This window comes from Malania oleifera, chromosome 13, assembly GCF_029873635.1.
Source record: "Malania oleifera isolate guangnan ecotype guangnan chromosome 13, ASM2987363v1, whole genome shotgun sequence".
Taxonomy (NCBI): Eukaryota; Viridiplantae; Streptophyta; class Magnoliopsida; order Santalales; family Ximeniaceae; genus Malania; species Malania oleifera.
Genome location: NC_080429.1, coordinates 31,947,625 through 31,971,353, shown reverse-complemented (window position 1 = coordinate 31,971,353; position 23,729 = coordinate 31,947,625). Strand labels below are relative to the sequence as shown.

Here is a 23,729-nt window from a genome sequence, read left to right as displayed (position 1 = left end):
AGGTTAGAGGAGCCGGGTTAGAGGTGTAAATTCATGTAAGTAGTGTGTAGATAGAGATTTTATTTTTGTTTAGTTTTATAGGATGTAGTTATGTGAAAATGGATATATTTGTGTATAAAGATAATTAGAACTCTGGTAATGTAATTTGAGAATTTTATATTTTATTTCCGCTGTGTATGTATACTTTATATTTGATGAATAAGGTATCTGGTACACTGACATCATTAAAGTAGCACTCCGGGCCCACGTGGCGAGTCGGGGTCATTACAGGTGGTATCAGAGCTTAGGTTTGTCAGGTTCTGCAGAATTTGAGGATTGATAATTATCAGAGTATATGTTGAGATAGGATAGGGATAGGATTGGGTAGGTTAAGATGGGTTTTGGTCTGGAAGCTTGGAAGCAGAAATCTATTGATGGACTTCTCTGATTTTATGAATCAGTCGCGAGTTTCAGAAAACCATGATAAATCCATCGATGGTTTCGTTTCTAGGTTAAGGGACTTGAACTTAGAAAATTTAGATTGGAATGTTAGGATGAGTGGGTATGTGTGTAAAGTTAATCTTAGGATGGAGATTTTCACCTCAATGGTTTTGTGATAGAATTGGAATATGAATTATTAAATTAGAACCCATATATTATATCAATTCCATTATTCCATATTTGTATTAATTATGTTAAGGGTGAAATTTCTAAGTCAGGTTATATCCTATTTACATACTGTCAGATAGTGTCATTGTATTATTTGATTTAGGTGCAACCCACTTGTTTGTGTCTCGAGGATTTGTTAAATTATGTGGGTTAGAAGCTCAATTTAGGTTAGTTTTGAGTTTTAACATGAACCATATAAGCAAGCATGCACAAATAGACCCTAATTACTATTACAACTTAAAATTGTAAAGTCTTCAGTCTTTGCTCTTTGTAATTCATGGAATACACCATTTTGATGTGTGCTTTAAGTTCTTTCATGACTTTCATATTGCATCATCATCTGTATTTTTTCAAGAAGATAAACCTGTACACACTTGGCACACAAATGAGATACTGTGATTTGTCGTAATCAAAATAAGGATAGGACTCAAAAAGTCAAGAAGGCCTATAATTTAGCTCATGACTTTGAGCAAATGACTAAAGGGCCAATGGGAAAATAGTTTGATACCTCTTCAAATGAGTCATACTCTCAAAAGATACAAGGTTAACACAATCATGTCGAGTTACCTCTTGAGGGAGCAATTCCACAGTCCAACAGTCTATGGACAAAAGAAATGCACCCATGATGGATCCTCTCAATAGAGTTCTGGTAGTGCAGTGTACTTCAAGTGTCATAAACAATGATACTTTTCCAAATAATGTCCCACTAGGAACTTGGTGCTTGATAGGGAAGACAGTGAAAAAAAGGACAAGCAAAAAACTAGTGAAATATGTTAAAAAAATAAATCTAAATATTAAGACTAATGATAAAAATACAAAATTGCAATAATATATAATTATAGTATGGAACTTGAACGTAAATACAATCCTACTATTAGTAAATGTGTATAGGAAAAACATATCTGGAATAGATAATTTTATTAAATAGGTCCTTTAAAGCACATATAGGACATAAAATATTTAAGTATAATTTTTTTGTGTCTTTCTAGTGAGATTAATTATTAATTAAATCACGACAAAAATATATCAACCTAACTTCTTCGGTCAGTAGAGGATATGGAGAATATAAAATTAGAACAATATATCATTTTAACATGGAGCTAAACATTACATTGAAACATATAGAATACAAATAATATTAAGTTCAATATTAAAGTTTAGTAAGTATTTACCAAATTCATCTTTTTCATTATTTATAATAAAACACCCACAAAGTCAAAATAAATGAGCTGCATGCTATTTATCAATTTTTTTTTTTAAGAAACAATAGAAAATTGGTGATGTAGGAAGCGATCAGAATATTTTAAAATTTTTAATTAATTTTATGTTAAATTACTTATGTGACCATGGTGTGTAAATGTTGTGATTAAATGATAATTTAACAATAATGAGAAGATAATATTAATTGAAAACCACCTAAATTACTACATGTGCAATTTTTATTGTCTATACTCTAGGAAATATTACACATCACTTATGAAAAGGAATCCCTAGTTTTTTTTAGAGATCTTTCCTCGAATTTTAAAAATACCACATACCTCTCTTAAAATTTGTCAAAAGAAAAACTTGTCTTTTTGCAAAATACAAGAAATGAGATTTGTGTCCTTTTTATCAAACTTCAAAAGAGATTACTAACAATTTTAAAATCTTAGAATAGGTCTCTAAAATTTTTAAAAGCTCGAAAGAGGTTATTATCTTTTTACCAAACATTGATGGAAGCTTACTGTCCTTTGCCCTAATTTTTACTCTGATTTTTTTGAATTTGAAATATACGTTTTTTTCTTATCTTTTTCTCTAAATAAAAGGGCATGATTATAAAAGGTAATATTTCCTTGAGCTTAAGAGAATGAAAGAGTTATAGGTACTTTTTGAGGATACACTATTTTACTAATTGACATTTTTATTTTAATATACTAAACAAAAAAAAAAAAACAGCATTTCAAGAATAATTATCCCATGTTTGAGAACTTGGGATTCGAATATTTGCATAAAACAAAATACAGTGAATCTATATAAATCTAAATTTAAAGTGCGAAATTTATTCTTTTATGCAACAGTGATATAGAGTGAGATTGGTTTCTTTCTTTATCTCTCACATTTTTTCCCCCCGGTTTGGGAAGTCGAGGTTTTTGAGCATGATCTGATCAAAAGGGGCTAAAACCTTTTGCTCAAGTTGAAGCAGGGATGCCCAGCTCAGAAAGGCTTGCAGATGAACATCTGAAGATCAAAACTGAGAAACAAAACAGGAACTTGAAGAAAAAATTTTGGGCTACAAACTTCAGAATCTGTAGAATAATACACGCCTAAATTTACAAAATAAATACACGTACAACAGTGAAACTGAGGTGCACCATAACAAATTTACTCAGTAACATTTTGAACACAAAAAAAAAAAATCAGTATAGCCATTGAAATGGATCAACTCACAGACCAAGTCTCAAATGGCTCAGTCCAAGGGCAAGTCTCGATCATCTTCCACAATCAGGTGCAGTGCAGACCCTGCAAGCTCCATTTGAAGATTCCTGCTGGCATGCCCTGGGCAACCGAATGGCTCGGTCCTAAATACTATAGAACACTCACAATAGAAAAATAGCCCCTACCCAAATTTCCCCTACTTTCTTCCAAGAAGAAAGGGAGGAAAAAAAGGGGAAAGAAGCTGCCATTAGGACAATATACCCAAGTTGTTGAGCCACATGATTCTGATTCCAATTAAGATGCTATCACATCATTCCAAGACAAAAATGATGGAAGTTGAATCTAAATATTAGGTGCTTTAAATATTTAGATGTTTTAGGTGGCTGGTTCGTATCTGCAGACACAGTCGTAAATGTTTCCTCCAATCAGCTTTTCTGCCAACCTTTGATTCTTAACCATTGCAAGCTGCAAAACATAGTGTTGGTGGTAAAATGCAAGTATTGGAAGAGAAGTGACTTTTTGGATGAAAACAAACATTTTGATAGAGATAAATGAGAAAGTAATTCAATTTAAGTTCTTTTTTGGCCCAATTATTGATTAGAAGATTTAGCATGTATAAATGGCTATTGGTTTAATACCAATAACAGCAGTCGTTACACAGGATGGAGCTGCCAGTTACTGGGTTCCACAAACAAGAAGAAGATATTCATGATTTTGCAAGTCTGACCCCATCACCAACACCTACTACTTTAAATCTTGACGTTTGAAAAATGAAAATGGAACGATTAAATCTGACCTTAAGAACTTCGCATTTAAAGGAAACATTGAAGTTGGTATGAAGAGCCCTGCCCATCCCTTCTAAGACAATCTGCATAGGATAAACCCAAATGTTTTTACCTTCATAAAATTTATATTTATTCCAACAAGATGAGGGATAAAAAAAACAGAAGAGGAACACTTTTTCGGGTTGAAAAAGTGAACAATTTAAACATGTCTAACAATTTCCTCAGAAAGAGAATTTTTTTCCTCTAATTGGTTGTAGAATCATACCAAGTCAGCATCTTTTGCAGCAGCGGCTAGCTCAGAGCTAACTTGCCTCAAGTCTATGCATGGACTTCCACACCCATTCTCAACAACCGTCAAAGAAGGCACAGGTGAGTTTTCTTTAGAACCATCTCGGATGTTAATCATTGCATCCACCAGTAGACCTCCTGCTTCAGCAGCTCCACGGAGGATGTCACAGTGCTGCAGACTAGAAGAGTCAGTTGCACTTCCATCCATGTGTGTTTTGAACATACAGTGGAACAACAATCAAAATCATGTGACCGAATAGCAGAGCAGGCATTATATAGGGTGAGGATCCCGTGTTCAATTTTCTTAACAAACCCCCCATGGGGCCTGTGGCAATACTGCAGCTTAGAAGAGTCAACTGCAATTCTATTGGTGTGTTTAAATATCACGGTATAGTGGAAAAACCAAAACCATGTGACTGAACGCTGCTGTGGGCATATTTTTTTTTTTTTTTTGCGGGGGGAGCGCCATCCCAAAGAAAAAATGGAGAGGCAATTAGTGAGTGTTCTTCATGGTCAAACTAATTCATACAATGACCCTACAATCTTAGGATTTCAGCAGAAGAAAAGCATTAATTCAACATAATTTTGATGATAAAACTCCCAAAAAATCACTTATGAAAAATGATGCATTAATGCTTATGGCACAAAAAATGTACCAGTATAATTGTGTCTGTCAGTCTCTCACATGGACCACTATAATCTTAAATATTAATTTGGGAAAATAAACAAACTCTTTTTTCTTCATGAATACAGCAAAGCAACTTGTTTTGGTATGCAAAGCGAGAACTCAATTCAAATGTCATGTTTTTAGTGCCATCCAAACACCACTTAATTTAGTGACAGAATGTAAAATTGTTAATGCTAAATGCTCGGATGACATTAACTGAACTAACTTTGTCAGTTTAAAGAACACTGGACTATCCTAGCAGAGTTACAAATCAATAGGTATGCTAGGAGCTTAGGATATGGAAACATGAAAAATATGAGAAGTGTGGAGTACCGATGCAGATAAACCAACCTTGGCAGCCTCGGCCACAATATCAGGAAGCTCCATTGCAGTAACATCATTTAGAGCAGGAAGGGTGTTTGCAACCAGAACAACCTGTAAAAATAATTTAAGGTAACAAATACAATTTAATATAAACACCAGTAATTATAACAGCTACCTAAGGTATTTATATACAGAATAATTTCAAACTTCCAGACATTGGGGGTTTGGGGGAAAATTACTAAAAATGTTTCGCATTTACATTTTAGAAACAGTAACCCTGGAGAAAATGTGTTGTATATGCAATGAAAATGAAATGGTACTAAAATAATGAAGGTTAAAAAAAAAACTGAGCAGATAACTTAAAACGCAGGATACTAGAGATAATAAGATGTTACCATACAGCCACTAAAATTAGAAAGTTTAGGCTCTGTTTGGAAATCAGAGAATATTAAGGAAGGGAAAGGAAAATATCAAGGAACCCACATTTTCATGTTTGGTTATTGAGGAAAGTGAAAAAATATAAAATATAAAATATACAAAATCCATAAACAAAATTTCGATTTTACACATCATTAATGTTTAGTTTTTCTTAGTTTTTAATCATATTAAAACAACTTTCATTTTTTATCATACTTTATAGAGAGAAAATACAAGGGAAAAAGAGTTTCCTTCTTATTTCCCTTTCCCTTCCTTTCCTTTTCCCAAGTAAATCCCTTGATCCAAACGGACACTTAAAGATTCAGGGACAAAGAAAGTGAGGTAGGGCAGTAAGCTGGAAATCGAATGAATAAATTTATGCACTTTGGGTGATGATCCAAAAGAATAGGACTAAGTGTTTCTTGGGTCCTAAGCCCGATAAACTATGTTTATCTAGTCAGAATTATTTTTATGTTGGCCGTTTATTTTAAATAATGAATTTTAGAAGCTTTTTATTTAATTAGGAAGCGTATGTGTTGTGATTTTCACGAGTTGAATTTCTCTCAAGGCTACTTAGGTGGGCCTATTCAAAGTCAAATTGAATTAGCTCCAATAAGAATGGGATATTGAGGAGAATAGGATCAAAAACATCTTTTAACCACACAGCTGCAAGGACAAAAACAATTAGTGAAACCCATCAATAGTGCTATCACTAAAATGAATTAAGATTTGAAAGGGCAAAGGATTCCCATATGGTAGCTTGTGGAATGTTCACCCTTCAACAAAGTGATTCCAATCCTTTTTGCTAGCATTTCAGAGGAGCAAACTTACTTCAGTTCCATGCTGCAAGAGTTCCCGTGCCAGGGGAAGCATCCCCAGGACAATGTCAGCTCCTGAGTTGTCCACAAAAAGCAGTGCCCTTTTATGCGGCTGAGCTTTCTTGCCTCCAGACCCTAACATTCTCTCCTTAAAAATGTCAAAATCATCCACCTGACAAAATTTTTTTTTTTTAATATTCCATGTTCATTTACCCAAAAAACAAATAAAACTCAAAAGAATTTTATCTAGCCAATCAACTATTCTCTCCAAACTGAAAATATTTTCACTGCACTTGCCCGCCAAGGTCTCTGCATCTTCTTGCGACTCATTCTGTAAATTTCAATAATTGTTCCTTTATGATATAGATCTACACATGCACGAGATCCCCAGTCAAAGATGTTTGCAGCAAGAACTCCTTCAATTACTGTGAGCAGTCTTGTTTCCTGCAAATCAGAGGAGCTTTAAATCAACAAAAGATTGGAGCAAAGGGTGTCATCAGGTGGGGTGGCAAGAATGAGCCAAAAATAATTGAAGGACAACACTTCTGTAATATATAATTCAGCAGGAATCATTTCAAACTAAAATTTATGTAGTTTAAGCAACAAAAGGAGTTTCAGCCAAGAAACAAACACAGATACAAAGAGGCATACCTCACTCATACTATCGAGCTCCATCAGAAGGTCAGGAAAAACAGCAAGGGATGCTTCATTTTCCCTGTTGCATGCAATCAAACAAAATAAAAAAGATTTATAAAGGCGTGGGGGATACACATATTTAGGTGACTAACTGGGAGCATTCAATGCTTTAATCTAAGCATCCACATCCCTATCCTTTTTTTCACTTTTTCTTTCCTATTTACTTTCACATGTAAAGACATAAGAATTAAAACAGATGAAATGATCACATATTATTTTTTTCCTTTAATTTATTTTAGGATATTATAAGTTTACCCACTATGACCTGTTTAAGCAGGCAAGTTGATGATTGCCATTCATGAGATTCCTGCAAGCTAGTATGCAGGTAAATTACTCTATGCTCATGGAACTATACAGGAAACAATGCCTAAATCAATAGCAATAAGTGTATGCACATTCTAATTGTGCAGCGTAAAATAGTAACACAAATGTACAATGAAACAAGATTACTGTTGTTGATCCCACCAACGGAGATGTATTTTTTGTAAAGAAAAGGTTTCATAAAATTTGATAACTGGCCAAAGCGCCCCTCAACCCCCCCCCCCCAACAAAAAAAAAACCAGAAAAAAGGAAACACAGACTAGATATTAATAAGCTTGATCAAGAATGTTGATACCTCTGCTTTATGCTTCTATATGCATCAAAAAAATGGAACTCTCTCAAACATTCCTCCCTTAGTTCCAAAAGATTGGCCAGCCCTAGCTTTCCATAAGCAGCAGGCTCCTCCATCAACCTATTAAACAAGTTAAACGATTGCAATGAAACTCGGCTCATTCAAAATAAACCTGCAGGAAGTTTATGACTTGCTCGACAACCAGTGGCCTGACAAGGCATAAATAATGGAACACTGTGAACTGTATAAATGATTGCAAAAAAGAAGGCATGACTCTTTAAAAAAAATATGCAAAAATTGAAGCAGCATCAGTATGGACAGTAAGACGAAAAAAAAAAAAAAAAACTACAAGATGGGCCCGTCTACAACAGCCACCACCCCTCCCCCGCCCGCCAGCCCTGCCCAAAGAAAAGGGAAATAAAAAATCATTTCCTTGGTGTTTATGTATTCCACCTTTATGTTACTATTTTGGTGTTCATGTCTTCCGTCCTGGTGATTTTACATTTAAGATTTGTTGAAAGCTCAAGGAAGAACTCTGAGATCCAAAACTTAAAACCTGGGGAGAGGGGGGGAGCATGGGTGGAGTTTCCTATTTAAATTTTAGAAATCGAAAACAATGTGGTAGTTTTTCCGTTCTTTGGAAAACTAGAAATGAAAAATGAGAACAGATTTCCACGGTAAATATGATAAAGCCAGCAGTTTCTACAACTTTTGTTTGTTTCCTATAGATATGGCCAAGTGTAATAAGCTGAACACGTCACACCTTATGAAGTGCTGTGCGTCACTTGTTATAGCATACTTAATCAGCCAAAAGTATACTGTAGTTTCACCACATCAACAAATTCACAACCACTGAATGCAAATGAAGCTGAAGCAGTAAGCAAACATGATTGTAAACAAGAGTCACGCAGTGAACTGTAAAGCAATGCAATTCAATATTCACACCTCTGTAGACAATGTATGTTTAGCAAGGGAAGCAAGTAGGCTCAACACATGAGTTTTACAATGATACTTGAACACTAACCCTCCCCTAAAGAGCTTTTCTTACGCTATTTTTGTTCTCATTCTGTCAAAAACATCAAAGTGACCAAAGAGCCGCTCACTATTTTCACCAAGGCATTATCCAACTCAGAATAAAACCTACACTGGTATTTATATGATGGTTACACATCCTATGCACACAAGACAAGCTGTCATGTGCATGCATAATGCCCTGAACAAGCATGACCCATGACACCAAGGAAAGTAGGGACCTACAAATTAGTTTTGTAATCCATTCATAAATCAAATTGTTTATATTGACATGGCAGTAATACAGAAAACAAGCCAGGATTGGCACAGAAATCAGACGATTTTAACATGATAAGTGCTCAAAAGAATCCTGACCCAAGACATTCCAATCCTTCCAAGATAATGTCCATATCAACAAACATGAAAATGAATACTTTTTAGTAAGGAACAACTACAAACCATTCAATCAAGAATCAACTTGTCAACACACATCAAGGAAATATGACTAACATCTCTTTCATCTAAACCACACAAGAAAATTTTTAAGATAATTTATTAGTATGAGTGGAAGTTCAATGATTTATCAGAGTTCCTTTTACTTAACGCATTAATTTTGATGATTACTAGGCTTGCAATGCGTTAAATACAAAATTTATGTGCCTGCGATGCACCCTGGAGGCCACCCCATACCAAAGGTGGTCTCCAAACTGCCTCAACTTGAATGGCGAACTTGAGATGAAAAATATGGGGTGGAGAATAGCGTCGTCACTAATATGTTACTACCAATTAATTGGTCAATAAGCTACAATAAGGACCTAGAGACCAATGGTCATGTTCTACGCTACACGAGTCGGGTTCATCATTCATGAGTACTGTTATGCAAGGAGAAGGTATTAATACTCCCTACACACCCTTCCTATGAATGTTACCTAATTAACTAGGGATTACTTGTGTTTCATTTTTTGAATCAGAATGACATGCAACTAGGTTTTATTTATTTTAATAACTAGCCGTTTTAATATTGAATTCCTCGTGCCCTTGGAATTCCTTCAAGCACATGAGGTTCATTTTACATTAGGAAAACTCGAAGTGACATAATCGCCCCTCCCTAGAGCTTTGTTGTCAGATCAATTTTAAAAATTTTATCAATTTTATTTAAATTACCCAGCCTTTAGGTATTGAATCCCAGATGGCCATTTGAAATTTCATTCATGCACATGCAGTTCATCTCACTTTAGGAAAACTTGAAGGGACGCAATTGTCCCTCCTCCGAGCTCCATTCAATATTCTTCAATTTTGAATTTTAAATGATTTTTAAATCAGAAAATAAATATTTTTTTTCATTAAAAAAAAAAAAAGAAGAAGTGGGCATCTAAGTTGAGTTGGTTTGAACCAATGACTTGATTAGGTTGGAACAAGCACGAGGGGTTTAGATTTCGTGATAGGCCAACCAGTCACTGCAAATGGGGGTTGCCACATAACCTAGGGTTTTCAATTTAACCCAAAGACATTCTCAAATCTTCCTCTTCTCCATCTTTACCAACCATGTAGCTGTGCAAAAGGCAGCCCAAGGCTGCTCTCCTCCTGCAGACACCACCAGCAGCCACTATGCTACCCCAAAGTGCCACTGTATTCTACAGCTCAAACTCCAGTTGTGGGCATTCCAGCACCACCCTTGTGTGCTCCTCTGGCCGCCACTACCGTGCGCCTCATCGTGCAATCAGCTAGTCAAGTGAGCTTCTTCTTCGCCGTCTTCTCCCTCTCTCTCTCTCGCTCTCGGCTGCCAAGGAACATTGCTGCCACCAGAGGCCATGGCTGCCCATGCATGCTCCTCCATTCCTTGACTCTGATTTCTTCTCTCTCAAGATTTCTGTTCTCTAGCACTCCTCTCAGGTTCTTCTACTCCATGCAACCTTTCAGGAACAAACTAAGGACTTCCAAATCTAGTCCTTTTGTAATCCTTCATCTCTGCTCCTAATCTTACTCTTCTTTCTTTTCTTTCTATACCAAAGGTCAAAGAAAAAAAGAAGGAAAAAAAAAACCCTCTTCTCAAGCATCAAGCCTCTTACATGGATTCTTTTAAGCAGCACTCTTCTCATCCATGAGATTTTTATTAGCCAATTACAACTTTTATTAGTATTACTTTTTAGATTTTTTTCCCTGCTTTCTTCTTAGCCAAACAAGACTATACCCTTCTAACTTCTAAGACTGAAATTCTCTCCACAGTCGCCTCTACAAACTCTCAACTATCTATGATATCCTCAGGCTAACTCTGCAATCCTGGAACACATATCTACCCAGCTAACATTCCCTCATGGCTTTTGAACTTTTCACTCTCTAATTCACCCCCATGATGCACTTGCTCTCTAATTCCTCTCTAAAACATAAACAAGAACACAGACAGCACTCACAGCACCTCCATTCTCACCTCCACATTCTTTCACTTGCACTTTACTCAAAGAAAACACATCATTGCCCATTTCTGCAATTCAGCACATAAAGAGAGGATATATGCATAAATGTCAGCACATGAAACTTCATAGGCTAGTTAACTACAAATTAACAAGCATTCACGGATTAAATCCTCAAAAATCAATGAAATTGAGAGTAATATGGCAGTACCTATACTCAGCCGTGGCAGAAAGTAAAGAAATAGTGCTAGGATTCCTGTATAGGAAGGAAAAATAGAGAGAAATCCATAAAATGAAAGACCCAAGCTCTTCCTCTACCTCTCCATCTCCTTTTTCTGTGATTCAATCCTCCTCCAATGGAGAAAAAAATCAGCTGCTATGAGGAGAAGGGAAGGGAGCATGTAGTAAGGACAGGAGTACTTTGCCAGAGTGGGCAGCCCCCTAGCAAGGAAAACAAGGATCCCTAGTTATAGGGAGTGATGGGAGTTGGCTATTGCAAGATTCACATCTTTCCCACATTTCCCCCTACCATCTAAGGCACTAAAGCAAGAAGAAAAAAAAGAGGAGGGATTTCTTGGATTGTTAGGCGGCTGAAAGGAAAGAAAGACAGCAGGTTAAGGTGGAAGGTCCTTGCTGGAGGGAATATACAATTTTAAGAAAAAGAAGAATGATGAAAAAAAAAAGGGTGGTTAGGGGGAATCTAAGGTCACATTTGGTTCTCAAATCAGCGATTGGGAATAGAGTTAATAGATAATCCTTGTACATTCCTTATTATTTCATTCAACATGCAAGAAGAAAGGAATACACATTCCCATGGTGAAATTTGGGAATATTTATTCCTTATCTATTTCTTGATATTGATTCATAAAAAAATTTAACATTGTTATTGGCTTTCATTTTTTTTTTTTTTTTAGAGCAAAAGACATTCACCTCCCTTGAGGTTTGGCAAAAAGACAAAGAGCTCCCCTAAAATAATGAGAAATTTGGGAATAGAGGTAATAGATAATCCTTGTACATTCCTTATTATTTCATCCAACATGCAAGAAGAAAAGAATAGACATTCCCATGATGAAATTTGGGAATATTTATTCCTTGTCTATTTCTTGTCCATGATTCATAAAAAATTTAACATTGTTATTGGCTTTCATATTTCTATTTTTAGGGTAAAAGACATTCACCTCCCTTGAATTTTGGCAAAAAGAGAAAGACGTCCCCTAAAACAATGAGGAATTTGGGAATAGAGGTAATAGATAATCCTTGTACATTACTTATTATTTCATCCAACATGCAAGAGGAAAGGAATAGACAATCCCATGGTGAAATTTGGGAATATTTATTCCTTATCTATTTCTTGTCCATGATTCATAAAATATTTAACATTGTTATTGGCTTTCATATTTTTTTTTTTTAGGACAAAAGACATTCACCTCCCTTAAGGTTTGACAAAAAGACAGAGACCTCCCCTGAGGTTTGCCAAAAAGACACAAATCTCCCCTAAAAAAAGTTTTCCTTTTGCAAAATATAAGGGGATACTTGTGTCTTCTTAACAAACCTCAGGGATGGTCCCTAGGATTTTTGAAACCTCCGGGGAGGTCCCTGAAATTTTTTAAACCTCAGGGGAGGTCTTTGTCTGTTTACCAAACCTCAGGAGAGGTTAGTGTCTTTTTCCTTTTCTTTTCTTTTTTTTCCAAATATAAACTATCAAATTCTTTTATTATGACTAATCTATTATTAGGAATAGGCGCTCTGGGAACTAAATGTAATCTAATTGTAGGAATTGGAGCAAAGGGGAAAATGGGAACACATGCATATTTTATGTGCACGTGTGCAGTGAAATGTGAGTATTATGTAAGTAATGTAAGTGGACTTTAGTGAATTGTGGATGGAATTGATGGCATGCAAATGAAATTGAGTGAAATGGGTGTGACGTGTGATATATATATATATGGAATGGGAGTGAAGTGTGAGGTTAAATTTCTGTAAAACTGAGTGACTTGCGAGGCTGTTAAGAGTGCTTTGGAATTCAATTTTAGGGCCTCTAGACATTTACTTGTGGAATTGGGTCGGGATTATGGAAGTTTAGCAAGGCCAGGATTAAGGAAATGAGTTGGGAATTTTCCGGGGGGAGGGGGGTGGTGGTTGAGGTTGATTTGGGTTCAATTAGCATGAAATTATGGACCCACCATGAAATTGGGATGAAATTTGGTCCAAATGAAGGGTAAGGATTGAGTCAAGGTCCATTTGGGTGAATTCAGGCTTGATTGGAAGTGCCAATTGGCACCCAGTTTGGGAAACTTGGCCTACTTAGGCTATATTTTGAGAAAATGGCCCATTTAGGACTCAATTTTGAAAACAAGGCTCAATTGGGCCTCAATATTGAAAACATGGTACAATTGGGCCTCACCTTTGAAAACATGGCCACCAAACTTTAAATTTTAACCCTTGGCTATGTGTTTGTGGATATGTGCAGGTGGAGGTGAACTAAAGATGAGGGCTTGAAGAAGTTTCCTTTTTTCTTTGTTGTCTTGATCCTTGTTTCTATTTGTTGAAGAAGTTTCTTTTTTTCTTCTTTGTGTTGATCCTCGTTTCAATTTGTTTTCATCGAATGAGAGATGATTGTACACTTGTCATGTTGTAGGGTTTGTATTTGGAAGGTGACGATGTAACACTTGAAAATTGTAAAGAAAACCCCCTTTAATTTTTGCTTTGCATTGATGTGGGATGATGAAAGGGAAGAGGGACATGAAATCGAGAAGGAAATCCACCCACAAGAGAATGCCTACCAAAAACCACTTCAAGTGGTGTTTGAGAGCTTGGTGAGATGAGAGGAAGAGAGATATGGGAGCCCTTCAAAGTGAGAGAAAGAGGACCCCCATACAAAGTCCCTACCATGCAATATGAAAGACCTTAAATTGCAAAATTTTATTGAGGAAGAAAAACAAAAAAAGGAAAGTTTTATTAACCCTTAAAGACTCTATTTTGAAGATTTTTTTTTTTCTTGAAAATTTTGACTCTAAGACCTCTTAAACTTGTTTTGTTTGAAAGATAAAAAGATACAAACTGGCGGTCAAAAATGCCAAGTCTTTGCTATATGATGCCTCAGACGAAATGGGGTGTCTACAATGTGTTACGTCTTCTGTTGAACATTATTTGGTTTTGATGATTTGATGATTCCAAAGTCTCACTTACAATGATTTATATATGTACTTACTGCTCACAGTGCATGAGATTAAAGTATTCTTGTAAATAATATGATTCTAGCATAGCACATAACGGCTCATGCTTCAAGTAAGCAAACACATGATTCAGCTGATGACCTAGCACATAGAGAACTGTTATTTGGCCAAAAAAAAGGAACTGTATTGTTTTGCATGGTTATTTTTGGCTACCCTTGTTAATTAATTAATTCAGTATTATTGTACGTGGGCACATATTTATACATGATTTTTGAGGAATAAATGTTATATTTTTTTATTTACTTAATTTCAGAAATATTGTGTGCTGCCAGATTTGGAGCAGCACTTGCCTTCAACAGGCATGCATTTAGAAATTTAAATTTAGAAGCTACTGACAGATATTTCTGAATCAAACTGACTTACTTGTTGCCTTATCTTTGAGATCGAATATTTGATGATTCCAAAATAAAGTGATACAAAATCTTACCTATTTTGCAAAGTGCTCTAGGATACAATATCTTTTCAGACAATAGGAAATTATATGTAAGAACATTGTTTGTGTATGGACGTTTTTATTTAACCCTACTTGTGCAGTGTTAAAAGAATTTCATGTTGATACAGAAAGAAACTCATAAAATTCAAAGAAGAAAAACAAGAAAGATACAGCTTTACTCTCTGATTGATAAAGTTCTATTTTGTATCTATGTTCTTCACGCTAAGGCTCAAAGCAAGGTTTGGATCCATTCTCATGAGTATTGTTCAAGTTTATAATTCCTTACAAGCACAATAGCATTGCTGTAGCTTACAGTGTTGAAATTATTGTGGCTGCATCATAATGCTGAAAAGTCGGCTCAACTGCTCACTGCTCTTACACACTATATAAGTATCTTGTTTGTTGAGTCTGGTTCTATTTACTTATTTGCTATTTGTATTAGTTTCTAGATCAAGTATCCATGAACTATCCACCGGTTGGCTGAATAGCCAAGTTGTTGTATTGGACCAAGAGTTGAGTGCTGAGAGCATGTATAATCATATTAAGATAGCGGAATACCCAGGTCGAGTTCTTGGGAAGTAGACATAGTTCATCCAAGACCGACCCAATATAAACCTTGGTGTCTTGTCTGTAATTACTTGATTGCTTGTATTTGATTTTTGATTGATTCTTCATTATTTTCTCTAACCTGGTTTTTATATGAAGTTCTAATCAGACCCAATTCACCTCCTCCACCCCACCACCACCCTAAGTCCCCTCAATAGCTGGGCCAACATCATCCAATATGATACTCTCAAATAAAGACCTAGGGCCTGTTGATTATATAAGAGATAGCACATAAGAGTACTCCAAACAAAAGAAAAAAAAAATCATAGGATACTTACCTTGCCAAGTGGGCAGAAAATGCACGAGCAAATGCATCACCCCTTTTTTTAGCATCATCAGTTCCTCCTTCACTTGCGATTGCCTGCAACATTAACATTTAGCTCTTGAAAAATTACAGAATAATCTTAGAACTGTCCTACTTCCAACTACCAGGAAAAGAGACTATTCAAGTGAAACAAGTTAAGAAAGTCTATATACTAACTAAGATGTGAAAATGTTATTTTCACGACCAAAGAAACAATTTCAACTTGCAAAACAGTAAGTCAACCAATAAGGAGGTTTCTTTGTCTAATTTGCATCTTCAATCAGAACTTCTCATTTTGCCAATTGGCACATGCTGCAAATCAAGCAGATAGTCGTTAACACCGTCTGCCTCAATTAGACTAGGGAAAGGATCCAGTGAGGATAAAATTCTTTTTAGAAAGAAAAAGAAATTCTCTCCCTCATCCCTTTTTATCTTTCCTTTTCCATTCAATTCCTTCCAATAAGATCAGCATCATTTTTTACCTTTACAATACACTATCAGACATACATATTTTTCACCATCATCATATCCATATAGTCTCAAACAAACTTTGCCTTTATCTGAAACTGTTAATATCAGGATATTTTGTGAGAAAATGCCAATATTTTGATCATGTCTTAAATTAAACCTGTACAATCCTTTTGACGGCATAGAAATATTTGAGGAATAAAATATAACCATGAGCCTCAATCCCAAACATTGCTTCAAAAGAAACATGAGGAATTGGTGCACTCAACTTAGGATTATATTTATAAGCCTTCGTAATCTGTTAGATGGACTAGAAATATTTGCAGAGGAAATAACTAAGAGCTCAATGTGAAATCACACATCAAGAGAAAACATAAGGAAACTGATGCACCCAACATAGGATAATATTTATATGTGTAATCTATACCATTGTTACATATTCCATTCAATATCATGAATGCTATCTTGCACACTTGCACAGATATTTAGAAGTTAAGGTCATAGACATCCAGAAGAAATTGAGTCCCATTTGTTTCATATGTCAATGAATATAACAATTTGACCTCATTCAAAATAAAGAGCAGTTATTGATGTAGGAATATTTAAAAAAAAGGATTTGATACATAGTACATAACCTAAGTAGAAGTAAATCATAATAATAAAAACGTAACAATACTACTTTCAGGATCGCTAATTCAAGCCAAAAATAGTTCTCGCTGGCTGGACTAGTTCAGAACAGATCCTTCACTACTACATCACTCATAGAGACCTTGATGTGTGAAAGCCCACATGCCTATGAGTGTGTATGGTTGTGTGTTTTTGTGACTGTATCACTGTATGTGTGTCGTATGAGAGAGAGAGAGAGAGAGAGAGATGTTTTATACCTTATCAACAAGGTCTGGTAAATGCTCTGACAGCACAGTGAACCAATACCTACAGGAAAGTTCATATCCAATATTAGCTACAGGAACATTACATTCCTATCTTGCAGAATCATAATCAAACTACACTTATTATGAAGATTCAATGTGCTATGAAGATGAATTGCAGTTGTTTTCAAAATAAGCAGCAATTTTATGCATTCAACTTACTCTAGCTCACTGTGATCTGAGAGGTCTATGGTGTTGGGCTCGTACCTGTGAACATGTAAGCCTATATCATGTTAATAAAAAAATGGTAAGGTATCTTTAGATAATAATGTTCTGAGTGTATGGCATAATGATGAGAAAACAACCTATGCAAATTTGAGCAATTTGTCAGATACTGGCTAAGTAAAACTATTATAAAAACAGCGACTGGCAGCTGAATTCTCCACACATTATTTGTTTAACTATATATTTTACCTATAACATTCTGCACAAGTGATAGGGATTAATGCTTAGCTGAATTGAGTTGAGGACTGATTGTATTCCTCAATATGTTGGCTGCAGTGTGTGTATGGAATATAACAAGTGCCATAGCCATCAATCAGATCAAACCTAAGGTTGCCCCTAATTCACTGAGAAACAAAAAAAAAAAAAAAGGGATCTTTATCCTTCTTTGTCTTTGACACTTGAATCATCCAAATTGAATTAATCCTACAAAATATTATTAACTTAAAAAATGGTGTAACAAATCAAACAGAAAAATATAATTTGACATCGTAAACATATAACTACTCTTTTCTTTTTCTTTTTTGCAACCCCTACATGAAAGAAATTAACTAGAAAATTTAAGGAGAATATTTAAGATGTTTGTAAGTGACTCATAACACAAATGATGTTGTGTCCTTACAATCACTAACAGTGATCCAAATGAGATCAAAGCATTAAAAAGTATCATGAAATTATGAAAGTAAGTTTTCGGCAAATTTAAAGCAGGAAATCTTTAACCACATTTATCAACACCATCAGGTATCTGGGCATACATTTTGGGATTGGCCAACAATGGAAACACTTCCAGAGTTGGTACCAGGTGCAAGACACCAACATTTAAAGCACTCGCATCAGAACGCAGAGCACGCCCTCTCGATGACGGAACTTCAAAGCCCCCAAGGCCAGTGGTCCCAGGTGGAGCCATGGGTACAGGAGCAGTAATCTCAGTTCCCTTCAGCACAAATTTTTCCATCCATGAAATCTGCATTTAAACCCACACAACCAGATATTAGGTTATTTAGAACACCAGATATCAATAGAAAAATGCTTGCAAGGACAAAGTTTTCGAGCACCTAGGAGAGAAAAAACATAACAGCAAAAGATCATGGATGAATTAAGCAAATAGACACGACTGTTGCAGAAACTTGAATGCTTCTTTGTACAGTTGTAGAACTATCAAATGTGAACATCTAGAACTCTAGATCAATATTAATAGTACGTTTTTTTATTTAAAAAATCAACATTAATGGATGTATCCATGGTTTTAAATCGCGGTAGCGGGTAGCGTAACGTAACGGTAACAGGCATGGTTTTAAATCGCGGTAGCGGGTAGCGTAACGTAACGGTAACAGGTGTAACAGGAAACAGGAGTAGCGGATGTTACATAACGGGAAGCGGGTGTAACGGTTGTGAATTTTTTTGAAGCACGCACAACCTTGTGCATATTAGCGTACTTGCATGTTTTAAGCTTTTGGCCATTCTTAGAAAGGGTTTTAGTGTATTTTGGACCCTTTAGTTCGAGTAACTAAGTTATTTGGTAAGGGCAACAAGTTTACATTTGTTTTAAACCATCATTGATAGAAAATTACGTGTGTGCACGTATTTATACTTCTCATTGTTCTTATCTGTGATAAATTCTTATGTGTGCTAAATGAATTAATAAAATAAAATACATTATACACTCCATTAATCTATTAGACACATAAGACATACGAATAATATAAATATAAAATAGCTAGAAAAGAAAGAAGGTTGAAGTTGAAAAATAAAGAACATAAATATCACATTACTAATATTATTAAAAAAAAAAATTCCTAACAAGTTAGTATTTTGAAATTGTTAATTAATGCATCTATTGTGAGTATTTAAAGAAAAAGTAAATTTTGTATCATTGTCATCCTCATTATAATCTTTTTCCCCTCTTGCCACTTGGAATGTTGAGAATGATATATGAAAGAGAGAGAAAACGTGAGAAGAAAAAGTAAAAAATAAAAAAAAATTTTGGTGTAACTGTCCTGTAGCGGTTACGTAACGGCCGTAGCGGCCTTTACGTAACGGTCGCGGTCCGTAACGGCTGCTACGGCCGTGATTTTTCTTCCCACCGATTTCGCGGTGTGTAACGGTATCGGTAACCCAAAAAACCTTTACGTAACGGTGTTACGTAACGGTCGCGGCCTTTATTTAAAACCATGGTAACAGGTGTAACAGGAAGCAGGAGTAGCGGATGTTACATAACGGGAAGCGGGTGTAACGGTTGTGAATTTTTTTGAAGCACGCACAACCTTGTGCATATTAGCGTACTTGCATGTTTTAAGCTTTTGGCCATTCTTAGAAAGGGTTTTAGTGTATTTTGGACCCTTTAGTTCGAGTAACTAAGTTATTTGGTAAGGGCAACAAGTTTACATTTGTTTTAAACCATCATTGATAGAAAATTACGTGTGTGCACGTATTTATACTTCTCATTGTTCTTATCTGTGATAAATTCTTATGTGTGCTAAATGAATTAATAAAATAAAATACATTATACACTCCATTAATCTATTAGACACATAAGACATACGAATAATATAAATATAAAATAGCTAGAAAAGAAAGAAGGTTGAAGTTGAAAAATAAAGAACATAAATATCACATTACTAATATTATTAAAAAAAAAAAATTCCTAACAAGTTAGTATTTTGAAATTGTTAATTAATGCATCTATTGTGAGTATTTAAAGAAAAAGTAAATTTTGTATCATTGTCATCCTCATTATAATCTTTTTCCCCTCTTGCCACTTGGAATGTTGAGAATGATATATGAAAGAGAGAGAAAACGTGAGAAGAAAAAGTAAAAAATAAAAAAAAATTTTGGTGTAACTGTCCTGTAGCGGTTACGTAACGGCCGTAGCGGCCTTTACGTAACGGTCGCGGTCCGTAACGGCTGCTACGGCCGTGATTTTTCTTCCCACCAATTTCGCGGTGTGTAACGGTATCGGTAACCCAAAAAACCTTTACGTAACGGTGTTACGTAACGGTCGCGGCCTTTATTTAAAACCATGGATGTATCACATATCAAGATTGTGTTCATGAATGGGGGATGCCAATATTTAGCTCAAATCTTGACAAAGCTCACAGTTGCATTACTCGATGACACCCCTAATAACATGAAACTTCAATGAATAAATCGTAAATACTCAGATTTTATGCTTGCATACACGCAGACACACACACACACATATGCAGTTGCAATACGCTGGTGGTTCGGTGCAATAAATTAGTTAGTAAAACATGGAGATGATGAATTGCTTGGCTGGTTCAAATTTACAAGCTTTTACCGTCTACAAGTTAGCTTAGCTGGACTGCAAAAAATCATACTTGACAGAATATATGCCAATACAGTTGCTAAAAGAATCTATTCTCCTCAGAAGCCAGAATACTTTTAGCATAAAATAAAAACAGAAAAATGTCATGGAATCATTACTATGGAATTTCTTTCATCCAGTACACAGCAGAATCATTACAATCAATGGGGAAAAAGGAATGCAAGAAAAAGTAGGACCCACTTATACATGACAAGTAGAGTTTAGCTGCCATAGAATCAAGATCCACAGGATTGAAATCTAATGAGCACCAGCATAGGGTGCTTATGTTACACACTGGGACACAAGCTTTGAGCTTTCTTATACACATACCCAGTTAGATTTATATTCTAACATAATGTCCCAACATTTGGCATGACATACTTCTCAAACGTGAACTAAGGTGAATATATGTTTGACTGCATGCAAAACAAAATGTGTATAATTTGTTGTGAAAACCTTCACTTTTTATTTATTAAAAAAGCCTGCTCCAAAATCAACATGTCAAGAACTGACACAGACATCAGCAGCCAACTTTAGCTCTAGTCACTAAATGATGCAATGAAATATAATAAATCAAAAGGGAAAATAAATACACAATTAAAGAGAAAAAAATAAACCTTGTTACACCTTGGCCAAAAAATAGAGATTTATACGAACTCAAAATATAGTAGGAAGTCCCATGGTCATGACTCAAAACTTCAAAGCGACGGTTAATCTTTGATTATGGTAAGACTCAAAGTTTGTTACTGACTTACTGCTATGTTTTGTTCATTTTTTATATTTCTGTAGAACACAAATTTTACAGGAAATTCAAAATCTCATATAACAAAAAATCCTTGGCTCACAAATGATAGTGTTAGGCGCCATGTTGGCATAAACCACAGGCTGGTGCCTGCCTAGCATCTGCACCTTGCAGACTACCAGTACAAAGGCAGTGGGCTGGCATAAGTCAGCTTCATATCATGCACAAAATTGTCCAATCTGTTTAGCATAATCAGGTTGTTGGTATTAACACATTCCAAAATTAATTGAGTGATCAACCTGAAACCAACCAGGCAAACTGAATATAAAGAGAAAAAAAAAAAAAGAGTTGACATTTTAATATATGGCACATCATAAATATATCAGATAAATGAAGAACAAAATTTTCTTCTCAAAAAATGATAAATTAGTTCTGGGTAATAGAATTAAGCACCAATATTCATTATAGGATTCGAAGTTTATCCAAAACTGATCCACCAAGAAAAGCACCAACTCAAATTCATTAATTTCAAGCAGGTTGGTAACCAGCAGGTAAAGATCGTATTCTGCACACTAACGATGTACTTGCCTTCTCATTCAAATCACCTAAGGGTGGTCCATGAATCTTCCCACCTACACATGGTGCACCCATTGGGAACCTTTCAACCAACTGGTGGACCATCAAATCATCAAGCCCATGCTTTTCATAGCTCATGAATGCACCTAAAGCTCCTAGAAATCCTTCATGCCGCAAAAACATTGCTTGTGCGTCTCCTTTTGACCTAAACCAAAACAAAAATGCATATTAAAATTTTGGAAGAAAAAATGAAAAATAAAAAAAGTGTACCTAAACAGCAAGGAACCAAATGGGAAGTAAATTTTAATAAGTAAAAGAACTAGTCTCAACCTACAATTTCATTATTCATAATAAAATATCAAGAAAATCCGGTCCAAAGCACGAAAGAGTTAGAGAATTACCAAAAGTGAACAGCAAAGGAGATAGTGTCCATAGTATAAGCATGACCCCTAATGAAAAATCCTCCAAAAAATATTCTCTTCAGCCCAAATCGAAGTGCGTTCAGGTAAGATATCTATAATAGCAAAGCCAACAAATTAGAAGAAAAAATTATCTAAAAATAGCCAACATACCTATATTGGTTACTGAAGATGAAGACGCTGTATTATACAAGAAAAATCAAGTTGAAAGAATAACCTTAAATATTAAATAAATACTAAAAACAAGAGTTTTAACGCAACAAAGACGTCATGTGGGTTACAGGTCATCTTCGACTAGTCTGCAAAATTCCTCTATCACTCATTTATATTCTATTCTAAAAGCACTTGAAGCATTTTCATAAGAGCAAAGACGTAAATTTTACAATATGATCCAAATTGACCAAAGTACCAACACTTGACAAGGCTGCTGTGCTGCCTCATTTGACTCCAATGTCACCTAGAATGTGGAACTTTCTGGAACAGGAACAGGATCGACAGATGCTTCAAAATGTGAAACTTTAGGGGTCTACTTAAATAGATATGTTGGTGAAAAAAATATGTGACGGCACTTGTATATTTTGGAGAGGGTGTTGAGGTGTTTCTCAACCTAGAACATAGTTGTTAGAATCTTACGATTCTCGATTTGTTTCATACGATTCATATCAATTCCACACCAAATCGATTCAACTCTTACTACCGAATCTAAAAACAATTGAATCATTACCAAATCTATTGATTCACCTCATGGATCTAAGTAATTGTCATGAATCTACCGATTCACACAATTTTGCACCTAACATATCTTGGCATACTCAACTAGTTTAAAACCCCAAAAAGCAACATTGTTTTTTGCTTTTATTTTACATGATTACCCTCCATCCCTTGTCTATGCCAATTTTGTGCTAGAAAAGAGGAGAAAATAGAACTTCGGTCTAATGTTGCCTTCACAAAACCATTTCTTCACTCTTAGAGGGTTATGATGCTCTGCCATTGAGAAGGAGCCAAACACTCATTGGCTAAGGTAGTACAGGTGGTACTCATGTTTCATTGTATTTTAAAGATTCAAAAGTTGGTTTTTCGAGTAGTTTGTTCAATTATTATTATTTTTTTAGGTTAATTGGTTTTTCCTTTTTAATTCGAGAAAGAATATGCATGAAATATTTTTTTTTTAATTGTCGATAAACACTGGAAGCTCAGTTTTGTTTTTTTTTTATTCCTTCTCTTATACTTCTCATTTGTTTAGGGAAAGCATACATATGAAATATGATGATTTTTTATTGTCAAATTGTAAATATATTTTACTAGTTTGCTTCTTGTTTGTATATCAATATATGCATGTCATTTACAATTGGTTTTGGAAATTTGTGCTGAATCTT

The 23,729-nt window shown here is 35.2% G+C and overlaps 1 protein-coding gene across 1 annotated transcript in view; it reads right to left on the bottom strand.

Annotated features, from left to right (window-relative positions):
- Window positions 1-2,879: 2,879 nt before the first annotated feature.
- LOC131146946 (pantothenate kinase 2-like) overlaps window positions 2,880-23,729 on the bottom strand; it is a 29,505-nt gene continuing 8,655 nt past the window's right edge. Inside the window, exons 9-22 of the mRNA XM_058096811.1 lie at window positions 22,336-22,448; window positions 21,947-22,139; window positions 18,047-18,255; window positions 17,232-17,276; window positions 17,025-17,073; window positions 15,647-15,729; window positions 7,675-7,791; window positions 7,014-7,077; window positions 6,660-6,806; window positions 6,376-6,534; window positions 5,155-5,238; window positions 4,114-4,308; window positions 3,860-3,931; window positions 2,880-3,528 (exon numbers count right to left, since the gene is read on the bottom strand). Coding sequence (XP_057952794.1) covers window positions 3,439-3,528; window positions 3,860-3,931; window positions 4,114-4,308; window positions 5,155-5,238; window positions 6,376-6,534; window positions 6,660-6,806; window positions 7,014-7,077; window positions 7,675-7,791; window positions 15,647-15,729; window positions 17,025-17,073; window positions 17,232-17,276; window positions 18,047-18,255; window positions 21,947-22,139; window positions 22,336-22,448 — 1,620 coding nt within the window. The 3' untranslated portion in view covers window positions 2,880-3,438. The remainder of the gene's footprint in view (window positions 3,529-3,859; window positions 3,932-4,113; window positions 4,309-5,154; window positions 5,239-6,375; window positions 6,535-6,659; window positions 6,807-7,013; window positions 7,078-7,674; window positions 7,792-15,646; window positions 15,730-17,024; window positions 17,074-17,231; window positions 17,277-18,046; window positions 18,256-21,946; window positions 22,140-22,335; window positions 22,449-23,729) is intronic.